This window comes from Pezoporus flaviventris, unplaced genomic scaffold, assembly GCF_033815535.1.
Source record: "Pezoporus flaviventris isolate CSIRO_AGI_PZ_B2104156 unplaced genomic scaffold, CSIRO_AGI_Pfla_v1 ptg000002l, whole genome shotgun sequence".
Classification (NCBI taxonomy): domain Eukaryota; kingdom Metazoa; phylum Chordata; class Aves; order Psittaciformes; family Psittacidae; genus Pezoporus; species Pezoporus flaviventris.
This window is the reverse complement of record NW_026892550.1, coordinates 43,914,430-43,928,158: the sequence shown is the minus strand read 5'-3', so window position 1 is coordinate 43,928,158 and position 13,729 is coordinate 43,914,430. Positions and strand designations below refer to the sequence as shown.

The following is a 13,729-nucleotide window of genomic DNA, read 5'->3' as shown; positions in this document are numbered from 1 at the left end:
AAGGAGCTATTCTAAGTATACTGTCATCGCAGCAAAAAGCTGCTCCCAAGCACATACTGACTGCAGGCAGATCTCTGAACAATTCTGAGCAAAAAAGAGTTTAGGTACACGCTATACCAAAGCCTGACTTTTCCCCTCAAACACCTCACTACCAAAACAGTCTAATTTGCCTTGGGTTTCAAAGGCAATTTATCACCATTGCAACACAGAGTTTTAGACTTTCCTCCTCAGAACTTTCACAACACAAACTTCCAACACCTCTAGACAGCACACTGTGATGACGTATGGCTTTTGAGAAGACTGCAGACTACTGTCCTCTGTTCTGTGAAACAAAACAAGATGTACTTAAGAGTAATGGCTGACATGTAAAGTAAAGCTGGTGTGACAGAAATCAGACCCTTCCCCTTTACATTGAGACCATCAGCAAAGAAACCAAGTTCTCATCCTAGGAAAGCCACTGAGGTCTTTTGTGCACCAAGGTAAACCTTGTAAATATTTTACCTCCTCCTTATCCATCTAATATGCACAGACACAATTCCCTTCTTTTTCCAGTGTTCTTATAAATTTAACTAGCAGTTACATTGTAATCAAATTATGTGAAATCTGATTGTGAAATTAAGGCTAAATAGACTAGAGCAACAAACGTGGCTCAAAAAAAGCCAGATACTGTACCAAAGTACAGGGAACTTGATTAAAAACTCTGTGTGTGTTAAGTGGAATAGCTAAAATGATGCATTCCTAAGCACTGTACTCTTTCTAATTCACCTCAGGATTCAATAGCGCAAACACACAATGATTATTTAAACAGTGGGTTCCCTTCCACAAAACCACCTGTCTAATTTATGTAGGAAAATGAGCAAATATAAATGTTGGTTTCTTTACACGTGCTGCAGAAGGTTTTACAAACACTCCACACGAAGTAGGTCTTGCTACAACATTGAAATGCACACAAAACCAAGGTCTGCAGTTAGCTGCCACATGGCTGAACACAGGCTACGCAACTCCAGCGCAGCATGTCCACAGTATCATCATGTGTAGGCTAGAGAGCTTATCTCTAGCAGTGGGCACATGAAGACCTCTGGATATCATCAGCCTGGCTGGAGCTATGGCTCTGACCCTGCTGCAAGACCTTTCCAAGTCAAAGACAACATACTCAGCATTAACATTTTAATCACATGATTTCCAGGCAGCAAGAGCAAAAAAGCCCAGAAATACTCAGACTTACACATGCTACCAGGTACTGAACCCCATACTCACTACTTGGGCATATAAAATCATACTCCTCAAAATTCCTTTGTATTTTAGGTTTTTTAAAGGGACTGTCATTTTCTGTAGCCAAACAGTAGGAAAACCCAGTGCTTGACTGAAATGCGTGAGGCAGAATATCAAAACACCAAAATGACTGACAGAAATGAAACATTTTTCTTATTTTTCTTGTCATAGTAGGAAAAAAACATAGGCATAACTTCATTATCTTCCATTTCTACACACTGCACTACTCAAACTTGAGTTTAGTTTGTTCTGTGTTTTGGTCAACTTCCTTCATGCCAAATTGACTCCACCCACCAACTCCCCCCATCCCTTGTTACAGATCTGAACTGTAAACCACTGCACGCTCCAACATGCTGCTTTACAGGAATGCTAAACTTGATTGTTCTCCCTAGTTCTGAATAATGTATTTTAATCTTCAGAGCAGGAAAACCAGAAATCTGGAATCGCAGGTCTGTGTTTGTGATCCAGGCCCACTTGGTGCCCTCATTACACACCAAATAGGCTGTAACTTTCTTGATGAGAGTCTCACTGGCATGAAACCTGACATACCAATATTTCAACGAGATTCAAATTTCTTTTTTTAGATATGGTTTAAAATGATCATTTAATAGTCCTGAAATGTCAAAAAACTGCTGAAGGAGTGATTTCAGATGTTTTTTTTTAAACAAGTTTAAAGCAATACATAATTTTATGGAATACCACAGGTACAATCTTTAGGGGCACTGGATCTGCAATGCAAGCTTATGCTTTTAAACACCAATAATGTTTCCCAAAGAACTTGAAGAAGAAAACTACATCGATGTTCACAAATAAAATGTCTTTTTCTGCTTTCTTAGTCCCATTTTCACCATCACAGTTCCCACAATAACCAACTGTGAGATAACTGCTGCAAAAATGTGAGAGATTGTTGGGGAAAAAAACCCAGAAAATCTAGCCTAATAAAGCAGACAAGCAGAGAAACCAAACTTTTTCCTACAGGTTCTTGTAAGTTCATTAAATTCTAAAAATAAGCTTAAATTCACCTGCACGCCAACATGTACAAGGACAGCGTGTCATAAACAAAATGGTCAAAACCAGCTTCTACAGCATCCCACTTTTGACGGTTCAAAGGATTCACCAACGTAACTGTTCCACCACAGCAGGAAGCCAAAGCCTAAGTGAAATGGCCACTTTCTAAGTAAGCAGAGGAACAGTAAATGCATTGGAAGGCCTGGAATTCAAAGGAGAAAGGAATTCAGATTCAAATCAGACTGAGTTTTTCCAATGTTTTACTGTGATAATCGATCTATTTTTTGGTCAGACCTCCCCAGCCCTCAGCATGCTCTCTGAAAACAAAACATAAGACATTCATGTCTATACCAGTGCATCTCATTTTTTGACTCAATAGGAAGCAAGAAAAAATATTATAATATCATCACTGGCAACGTTGTCCAAGATCCTTCTTGACTGAAGTATTTTCCAGCCTACCAGTTTACACAGCAAAGTAGGAATTGCATGCAGAAATAGAGTACTCAAATACTCTGTAGACTGCACAGCTCAAAGAACTGTTTCTTTACAAATAAGAAATCAGAACCAGAAGCTTTATTTTCACAATTTATATAAAACTGTCAAAAAAATACCAGTTTACACTTAAGAAATTTCAGCCATGAAGATACAAATAGGTAATGCTCCCCTCCTATTTCAGTACATTCTGTACTGCAAAGCAGGAGGTCTCAGATTCTCAGTACTGCAGTACCAATAGGCAGCTACTATACAAGAACAAATCTCTGAAGCAAGCTCAAAAACTAACCTGCATGCTGAAGTATGGTATTGTTTCATTACGACTTCGACGTGTAATCCTTTCTCTAACAAGCTGGCACAGCACAGAGATTTTATATTTTAAGAGTTGTCCCTCTATCACTGCCATTTATTTAATGAGAACTCCTGGGCGCTCTAACCTGAAAGAAAACTCATTAGATTTGTGCATCTGGCCCTATCAGCAATCTCCTGCAACTTCTGCTGTAAGCTTAACACAGCAACAGACATACCGTTTTCAGATGAATTAAGGTTAAGTAGTCTCCCAGTGAACAAGCAAGCAACTTTTATGTAAAGTATACATGCTGACATTCTAATGCACAATAAAAGAAGACCCACAATAAAGAATGTTTTCACTTCATGCATTCAAATGGATGCATTACCCTACTACAAGCTGAATCCCAAATTTCAGCTTGGAGCTCATTAATTGTCTTATGTGTCGCAAAAAGGAAAAAAAAAAAAAGAAGCTAAAAGGAAAAAGCAAAGGCAATAGTGGATTTTAGAGAACAGCTGGAAAGAAAGGGCAGTTGATGAGGCAAATATATAGATGTAGGTGATAACTTCTTCTGATGCAGCAGAAGTCATCAATACTAGCAAAACTGAAATGGGCCAAGAAGTGTGTTGATGCCAAGTGAAAGGAGTAGGTGTACTAGGTCTGGCTGGGACGGAGCTCATTTTCTGAAGAGGGTGCTGTGTTTTGGATTTGTGACTAAAGCAGCGCTGACAACACACTGGTGCTTTGGCTGCTGCTGAGCAGTACTTTCTCTTTCTGCCAGTCTGCACACCACAAGTGAGTAGGCTGCAGGTAGGCACAACGCGCGGTGGTGACACAACCTCAACAGCTAACTCAAACTGACCAAGGGTATATTCCATGCCATATAGTGCCTTGCTCAACCAGAAAAACTAAATGAAGGGGATTTTGGGGGAAGTAGTCACTGTCATGGGTAGGAGACTGGTTGCACACTACTCTACTTGTGGAAGGCGGTGAGTGATGGCATTCACATCTCTCAGGTTCTTCCCTTCTTCTTTCCTTCATGTAAGTGTCTTCATCTCAAACTACAAGTCTTCTTGCTTTTGCTCTTCCTATTCTCTTCCTCATCCCACCAGCAGGGAAATGAGCAAGCAACTGTGGTGCTTAGCAGCTGGCCAGGGTCAACCCACCACAGAGCAGGAGAAGAAGGAAAAAAAGTCAGAAAAAAAGGTTCAGGACTCACCTACCCTTCAGAGCTCTGTTCATTTTCATATGTGAGACATATGTTGGTGTGAAAAAAACCCACATGCATGGACAGGAGTACTGGCTGCAAAATCACATTTTGAAATAGAACGATAAGAACTACTGACACCTCTCAATGCTATTTCTGCAGCCTCACAACTTCAAGAGACTTCTGACTCACCTGCCCACCAAACACTGAAATATCTGCAACTCACTAAAATAGCACAAAACCATAGAAGTAGTTTTCCTAACAGCTTTCTTCAGAAGAAAGAATCATCTTTTTTTTTCTGTAGAATCAGCTTCTGTACAACTGTATTAAATAACAGACACACAAAGGAGGGATATTATGTAGTTATGTGCACTGCTCTCCCCACATTCATAGTCAAAGGAAAGGAACTCCTCCAGAAGGCAGTCTAAAAGTACTTACAGTTCCACTCTGAATCTTACTCTAAAGAAGCCCTTCTCCTGCATCCTCTCATCACAGAGGTAACCAAAGCAGTACACTGTTCTAGCTTAGCTGGCTATATGAAATGTCTAATCTTGGGTGAGTATGCCAAACTCCCCACAAGAATTACCACTGGCAAAGAGAGATGACCCAGTTTGTATTTAAGAAGTTGAAAGTCTTTTAGAATAATTTTGGAAGTTATGACATTTTGCTGTCACTTCCTTATTTAAATCTGTATTTGCCACGTCCTTTGCTTTCTTCATCCCCTCTTCTGAACCTATCCCCAGTAAACTGCATTGTGAGCTTGAAGTTGATGTACAGCCACTCAGTGTATTTACCTAAGGATAAGTATGTGTTTTTTCAAAACAGTGTGTAAGCCAGATCAACAGGCACATGAAGCTGAAAGACTGAAACACTGGGTTTTGCTTCTGTAGTCAGGAAAACACATCTACCAATTTGTTAAATACTGACAAGGTGCCCAGCTCTGCTCCACACCCAAAGACAAGAGAAGCAGGCACCTGCAGACAAGGGTTTTTCAGCAGGAAGTTGTATGTTTGCTGTAGTCAAGACATGGGTGCATCCATGTGCAGACAGACAAGATCAATATTAAATAACAGTTATTTGACTGCATCTTGCATGAGAAACACTTCTAGGTGCACCGTGTATGGTTTCTTTTCCACACTATTCATGTATATAGCTTCAAGATACAAATCACACACTGAATGTATCTCCAAATAAAAGCATCCATAAGAGCGGACAGCTGGTTTATATGACATTTGTTAATCTTTTCAAAAACCACACAACTTTTGAAGTTTCTAGGCTTCTTTTAGCATTTGATCAACAGACCTACCAATAAGGTGAAGCTGTGTTCAGGAAGAATCCCATACTGTTCAACAAGCTTTGCTCTCTTCACACTGGGGAGGTCAGGAAGTCTCTCATGAATCCAATCAATATTTACCACTTGCTGATGGTTCATATTAGCTGGCAAAGATTTTGTATCATACAGAATCAATGGAGGAAGGTTTGGCTCTGGCATGAAGCTAGTAAAAATGAAAACATCCATTATAGTTATTTTCAGTCAGAAGCTAAGCAACAAGGAATAAAATGTATATCACAAGTTTATATTACCTGGAAGTTGTATTACTTTTTCAACTAAACAAACTATTAAAAATTCATGACTTCCTGTATCACTGTTAAGTAGTGAGAAAATAGCCTCTGAAAAGTCTGTTTTCTTCGAGTATTTGCCACTGATTATTGAAGAGCTGATGATGGAAAATCTGCACCCAAAATAATAATTAAAAAAATGCCAATAAACCCAGGAAGAATAGATATGGGAACAACTCACTCCCACTGCCATCAACCATGAATTGTGGATCTGAACAAAACCAGGAGTGGACTGGCAGGGAAAAACCCAGATTTGACAGCCAGTGGTCAGGAGTGAACTGGGCAGGTTGTAACTTTTTTCAGACTAACTTCAAAAGTCTTTATGAAATCCCATGCTGCGCTAAAAGCAAAGTCACTGTGCTCAGTAGGGTGCTGCCACAGAACAAAAGGCTCCCTTAAAAAGAAGGGGCCAATTCAAACCACTCAGATAACTGCGATTGAAGCAGAAACCTTGTTCTGACATGATCAAATGAGGGGTTCAAAAGTATCAGAATAAAGGACATGGGGCACCCTCTACATTAACTATAATAATTTCTATTTCAAATCTGCTTAAACATAGATCTTAAGTTTAAAATATCATGTGCAGCATTAAGTCAGGAAAAAAAAAATCTCAAAACCCCCCACAGTTTAATACTGATAATAATCTTGGTACTAGTAATAACCTTTCTGGTCTTTATTTGAAATATCTCAAACTCCCAAGTTTTGCCTAGGCTTTAATGAATCTTCTTTTGTATTTGTCTGAATAAGTCTTGTTAAATAAGCCTCATGCCAGCGCCTACCATAATAAGGGATTCACAAAATTATCACTGACTTTTCCGCTGCATTTCTACATTCAGTAATTTAAAAAGTAGATTTTAAGTTTGTGGGATGCTTTCATATCCTTGCTCTGCTCTAGTAAGATCAGTGGTAGAATATATGTAGATTTAACAGGAACACAGATATGGCAAAGCTGAGAGGCTCTGAAAGTTCTCCAGAACTATAATTCTCCAGCTGGGAAGTGAACTCCGGGAGTAACAGGAAGACTGTCTCTGGGATGAACATCCAGGGAACTACTGGGAGGATCAGCACTAAAATGAATCTAAGCATGAGAGGGGGCAGGCATGTACAGAGCAGGAGAAAGAGTGCCCAGAGCAGTGAACTATGTCACTCTTCCCCTCCAGACACCACTGTGACTGCCTCCCATGTTAGGGCATTAAGCAGCTGTGCTGCTACTTTGCAACACTTCACCAGCAACTTGTTCCCAGCAGAACCTTGCCTCCTCACCCTCTGGCTAAATCCTTCTTGGGTGGTTGTTTATGGTTTGATAGCTATCACCTCACATTGGTGAAATCAAGAAGTACTTAGCAAGGTTAACATCTTCATTAGGTCTACAAAGACCTTAAGGTAGAAACCTGCCTATGAATGCTGACACACTTCAATAGTAGTTAGGATTTTCAAAGAGTGACTGTGATCTGTGATCACAGAATTTAAGCACTGAGAGGCAGGGCCTGCTATCTGAAAACCATTTCCCTCGATATTTACTTAAATAGGGAGCAATGCTTAACTCCAAATATTCTTACGTTTTATGTCAGGCTTTCTTAAGAATACTCTTGTACTGGCCACAGAGTAAACCTTCAACTTACCCACTCTGAGCTACACACTTAGGTTTTGGGAAAGGTCTATGGGTTTAGCAGAGATGAGACACAGTTCTAGATCTGAACTGCTCAGACTAGCACTGGTTTTGATAGGTCTCTTCCCCTTCCAGTGGAAAGTAAACTTCCAATATATACTCACTGTGCCATCTTTGCGTGCTCATTACACTGACTACACTTAAGGAATGATCCCCTAAATTATCAGTTCTTGAAATGTTAACTTCATTTGACAAAATACAAATATTACCGGTAATCCTGTTTTCCTTCTTTGTCTCTCATTGGTACAGTGCACCTAAAATAAAGCCAAAACAAGTAAGATGTGGTAAGAAGTACACCACAGAACTAGTTTTATGGCAAAAACTTGCCTCATGAAGATCAGAAAAACTTCTCAAAGGCACTTCAAAGAATGTGTGTAAGTAAGAGGACAGTTATTTTCCTGCTTGACATAACAGTCTGCTGTGAAAAAGTCTTAACTTTAAGAAGATATTACTATCTGTGAGGAGACTATGCTTGTGAACATTACCTTTAGAGAAGTTGAGCAATACCATGTTACCTCGCCTGATCATGTCACTAGGTATCCAGGGCACTCTAAAGCTGCTACTCCTGATGCTCCTTCAAACTAAAAACTCACCCAAGCCTGGAATCAAAGGCTCTTGTTTCATTCAGAATTGCTCCTCCATTTTCAAGTTCTTCAATTTGCCTTTGTATTTCATAGTCTGACAGAAACAAAAGCAAAAGGAGTAAGCTTATTATAGAATCATAGAATAGTTAGGGTTGGAAAGGACCTTAAGATCATCTAGTTCCAACCCCCCTGCCATGGGCAGGGACACCTCACACTAAACCATCTCACCCAAGGCTTTGTCCAGCCTGGCCTTGAACACCACCAGGGATGGAGCATTCACAGCTTCCCTGGGCAACCCGTTCCAGTGCCTCACCACCCTCACAGTAAAAAACTTCCTCCTTATAACCAATCCTAACTTCCCCTGTTTAGGTTTGAACCCATTACCCCTTGTCCTATCACTACACTCCCTAATGAAGAGTCCCTCCCCAGCACCCCTATAGGCCCCCCCTTCAGACACTGGAAGGCTGCTATGAGGTCTCCACGCAGCCTTCTCTTCTCCAGGCTGAACAGCCCCAACTTCCTCAGCCTGTCTTCATACGGGAGGTGCTCCAGTCCCCTGATCATCCTCGTGGCCCTTCTCTGGACTTGTTCTTTTTATGTTGAGGACACCAGAACTGCACACAATACTCCAGGTGAGGTCTCAGAGCAGAGTAAAGGGGCAGGATCCCCTCCGACTTGCTGGTCATGCTCCTTTTGATGCAGCCCAGGATACAGTTGGCTTTCTGGACAGAGAGCACACACTGCAGCCGGCTCATGTTCATTTTCTCATTGACAAACACCCCCAAGTCCTTCTCCGCAGGGCTGCTCTGAATCTCTTCTCTGCCCAACCTGTAGCTGTGCCTGGGATTGCTCCAACCCAGGTGCAGGCCCTTGCACTTGGCATGGTTAAACTTCATGAGGTTGGCATCAGTCCACCTCACAAACGTGTCGAGGTCCCTCTGGATGGCATTCCTTCCCTCCAGCGTATCAACCGAACCACACAGCTTGGTGTCATCGGCAAACCTGCTGAGGGCACACTCAATCCCACTGTCCATGTCACCCACAAGGATGTTAAACAAGACCAGTCCCAACAGCGATCCCTGAGGGACACCACTCGTTACTGGTCTCCAGCTGGACATCAAGAGTGACAGAGCACTGGAACAGGTTGCCCAGGGGGGTTGTGGAGTCTCCTACATTGGAGATATTCAAGGCCCGCCTGGACAAGTTCCTGTATGATGTACTCTAGGTTACCCTGCTCTTGCAGGGGGGTTGGACTAGATGATCTTTTGAGGTCCCTTCCAACCCTTGGGATTCTGTGATTCTGTGATTGAGCCATTGACCACAACTCTTTGCGTGCAGCCATCCAGCCAGTTCCTCTCCTACAGTGGTTCATCCATCAAATTGATGTCTCTCCAATTTAGAGACAAGGATATTGCGTGGGACAGTGTCAAAAGCTTTGCACAAGTCCAGGTAGATGACGTCAACTGCTCTACCCCTGTCCATCAGTTCTGTAGCCCTATCATAGAAGGCCACCAAATTGGTCAGGCAGATTTCCCCTTCATGAAGCCATGCTGGCTGTCACCAAGCACCTTGTTGATTTTCATGTGCCTTAGGATGCCTTTCAGGAGAATCTGCTCCAAGATTTTGCCAGGCACAGAGGTGAGACTGACTGCTCTGTAATTCCCTGGGTCATCCATTCTCCCCTTCTTGAAAATGGGGGTTATATTTCCCTTTTTCCAGTCATTAGGAACTTCACCTGACTGCCATGATTTTTCAAATATGATGGACAGTGGCTTAGCAACTTCAATCACCCGCTCCTTCAGTACCTGCGGATGGATTTCATCAGGTCCCATGGACTTGTGCACGTTCAGGTTTTTAAGATGGTCTTGAAGGAGATCCTCTCCTACAGTGGGACCAAGGTCTTCATTCTCACAGTCCCTGAGTCTGCCTTCCAAGGCTTGGGTGGTGCGGTCAGAGCCTTTGCGAGTGAAGACCGAGGCAAAGAAGTCAGTAAGAACCTCAGCCTTCTCCAATACTGCATTATTAGCTTTTGCACACTCCAGTATTTCATTTTTCACTGCTATGCAGTAACAGAATAAGTTTGTTGTTTTAAACTTAATGAAATCAACCACAGTAGTTACAGGCAGAATTATCAGTCACTGTCTCTCTCTCCAGAACTGTTTTCTTCTTTGCAAGTTTTCCTCATCTTCTTTCATTCCCTTTAAATAGAAAACATTTTCTCCCAGGCACTGCAGCCAAGCAATACATTCCTAGTGACCTTCCAAATCACCCAGTTGAGTTTTCTTTTGCAGATGCAATAATCATCTCTTCTTGCTCATACCCAATCTGCATCTGAACTTCATACACACCACCTACCATACTCAGTGGGAAGCAATCCTCTACACTGGAGGACAGAAAGCTACTGCTAACATATTTCAATAATAAACGTATTAGGTATTGAATCATCGGCTTTATTCTTTTTGCAGGCAGGGGGTTACCTCTGTAACAAAACTGCAAACTGATATGGCTGCTATCCCCAGAGTACCCCATACTAAGATTTATTCTGTCAGGAAGCAGCAAGAGTAGGGCTGCTGCACAAGGAGGGATAAGCCAGGAGCCGAGGGTGACCACAGCACAGGCAGAGCTGTTGCTATCTGGTGCAGTCCCACTAGTCTGAACACAGCATGGGCAGGGGCTTGTGCTACTAACAGAGTTCACTGAAAGTCTCAGTCAAGGTGAGAGGATGAGCTGAGTCTAGGCTGCATCCACAGAGTGCAGTCAGAAGCAGAAGGAGGTAAATCCAGAGACAGCATTGTGAACAAGACTACAGAAAGGTCTACCGGGAGACAGGGCTGAAAACTGGCACATACGCTGACATAGCTTAGATCAAGTCTGAAGGCCTCAGTCTGAGCTTAAATGAGACTCCTGGACTCACAGTCAGGGTGCATGGAAGGGACACCCAGGCAAAGCTAGTCAGGGCATTTGAGACCAATTTCTGCACTCTAAGGCTGACACATTTCATGTGAGACCACATAAAGTGTCTACAATACTCTTTTAACGAAGCAACCATCATTTACCTACTGCTTTTGCCAGGAATCGTACGCTATTGATATTCTTCACTTCAGTCCTCACTCCATAAGGCTCTCCAGGGTGATGCACAGAAACATTGGCATCCACTCTCAGCTGACCCTCTGTAAAAGGAAATTTTATCAACAGAATAGCCTGACCTGTAAACTAGAGTAAAAACCTTGGCATGCATTAATAAACTGCATGTTATGTGCAGAGCATTAATAACTTCTGTATGTGCAGAAAAGAGTACAAACCACCTCATCAGAGCTTTCTGTTTGTGATTCCACCTCAAGCCACTGCCTCTAATAATTCAACATTTTCCTACAATAATGTTTTGGTTTTAATTACTGCTTATAATTCCTCTCAGAGAAAACTGCATGGTGCAGTGCAGCACAGATCCTCTAAGCCATACAGTGAAAAAAGCTTCTGATTAACAGCTCTTAAATAAAAGGAAGAATTACACAAGCAAGTGGTGGATTGTGAGCTTCCATTCCTCTAAAAACAGCAAACCCCCACACTTTTGGAATTACAGTTTGATGGGTACATATTGCCCTAGCATGGAACACAAGAACCTACAGTTATGTTGAACAGATTTACTAAGGTGTTCTTGGAAATTTACAGCTCAGGGACAAACTGTGAGTAGCAGATTTTTTTGTAATTTCCTCCCTCTCCTCCAAGAAACTGCAATTCCACCCCCACCCCCAATTCCCCTGGTTGCCAAAACCTGAAACTGAATACAAAGTTTTATATAAAAGCATCCTGCGCTTTTAGTCCAAGAAGGACTAATGTGAAATCTCTAACCTTGGAGATCTTTAACAACCCGACCAGAAGTAATTCGTAATTGTATCTTTCCCAGTTTTGTCCCTCTAAAGACATCCCTTCTGAGAAGAAAAAGCTTGCCGCAGTATATCAACTAGTAGAAATAAACAAACAGGAGAGGCTGTATTAAAAAGAATCATTATTTTTCCCATACTGCACAGTGAACGTGTAGCCTCCCTCTTTTCTAACTTTATTCCAAATACAGATAAAAAGAAACAAACCACTTCCTGTTTAGATACAGCAGCACTATTAAAGAGAGCGCAAAATAGCTCAGAGCTAAACCTGTGAAGATGGCTACAACTTCAGAATCCTTCCCAATCAATAGATGTAAATTGACTAGAGGGGTCTTGGTACACTTGCAAAAGCAGGCTGGATGATAGCACACTAATTTCCTCTCATAGAGTCTTGCCAAACATGCAGATGAAGGACAAAGGTGCTGGAATAACCCAACATCTCTTTCAAGAGAAGTGTTTTGCATGTGCTCTCTCTTTGGGGTGAAATGAGTACTTGTTCCAAAAAAGGAATAGACTTGTCCTGCCCTTGCTCCATTTTGAGACATGACCTGCTTCTACTTGGATGTAGGTGTCAGTGTGACAAGACAATAAAGTTAATCAGGCATAAGAAAGGAAAGCCAGGCCCCAAATGTTCTTAAAAAAGCTTTTTTCCTTTAAACCCACTTTAAGCCCAGCTTCTTTCACTTTGCAATGAAATAATCTTTTCATCCGTTAGCTGTAATGAAATACCACCTGATAAACTGGGCACTGAACACACAAGCCAAATTAAGGTAAGAATGTAAAACCTTTATCTGAAAGAAAGTAAGTATGATGAGGGAAGACTACAGTAGAAAGCCCTTAAAACCACCACTTTAAAAACAAAACCAATCAAAACCAAACCAAACAAAATTCCAATTACTTTTAAAAGCCAACTATACTGGAGGAAAAATATTCCCTTAACTGGAATTGTCCCCTAAAGTCAGAAATCTCACTGTGATAAAAGGTATCATAGTGCAATGCCAGTGGCAATCTTAGGGCCAAATTGAATAGCAATAAAGGAGAGTCTGCATCTCCATGAAGGCCTTTGAAGAAGCATGCAAACTGGCTGCTTAATATTAACAGCTGTGTCCCATTAGACATGTGTAACACTAGTATTAGAAAAGATGCAGACACATAATGTCTAGCAATTATTATTTCCCCCCATATTAAATTAGATTTGCATCACTAGGAACATTTACTGGATCCCATTTATCGGGTGATACATGGACCACTCTGACTCGTTTCTCACTATGGACTGAATTTGTTGCCAGAACAGTGAGGCCAACTGTCACAGGCAAAAATACAGTTTACATTGTAAACATTAATAGGCAGCTGATAATTGGGTGTATGTGTGGAGGGGATTAATACCCAAAGCTGTTCTTTTAAACTCTCAAGCAGAAGCCTACTATTTATTAGCTGTAATCATGGGCTGGTTGTAAATTTTGGTAACATTAGGACTGAGCAGAAGGGGTATGACCTGAATCCTCCAATTAATAGAGGAATGTGAGACAGAGTTACATGTTAGGAGGCTGATCACATTCTGTGCCTCTGCACATCACTTATTGCAAAAACTGGGGCCTTAGGGTTCCAGAGAAAAGAGCTGGTGGCAACAGCAGGGCTCCCCACAAGAGGAAGTGGCTCAGAAAGATAGTAGCAATCTTGGCTAAAGCAATCTTGAAGGCAGGGAAG

General features: G+C 41.6%; 1 protein-coding gene across 2 annotated transcripts in view; it reads right to left on the bottom strand.

Annotated features, from left to right (window-relative positions):
* Window positions 1-13,729, bottom strand: part of GATB (glutamyl-tRNA amidotransferase subunit B) — a 44,743-nt gene that overhangs the window by 10,005 nt on the left and 21,009 nt on the right. For both annotated transcript variants that reach the window (XM_061477155.1, XM_061477163.1), the window contains exons 6-9: window positions 11,198-11,311; window positions 8,151-8,235; window positions 7,767-7,811; window positions 5,575-5,764 (exon numbers count right to left, since the gene is read on the bottom strand). In XM_061477155.1, the coding sequence (XP_061333139.1) occupies window positions 5,575-5,764; window positions 7,767-7,811; window positions 8,151-8,235; window positions 11,198-11,311 (434 nt within the window). The remainder of the gene's footprint in view (window positions 1-5,574; window positions 5,765-7,766; window positions 7,812-8,150; window positions 8,236-11,197; window positions 11,312-13,729) is intronic.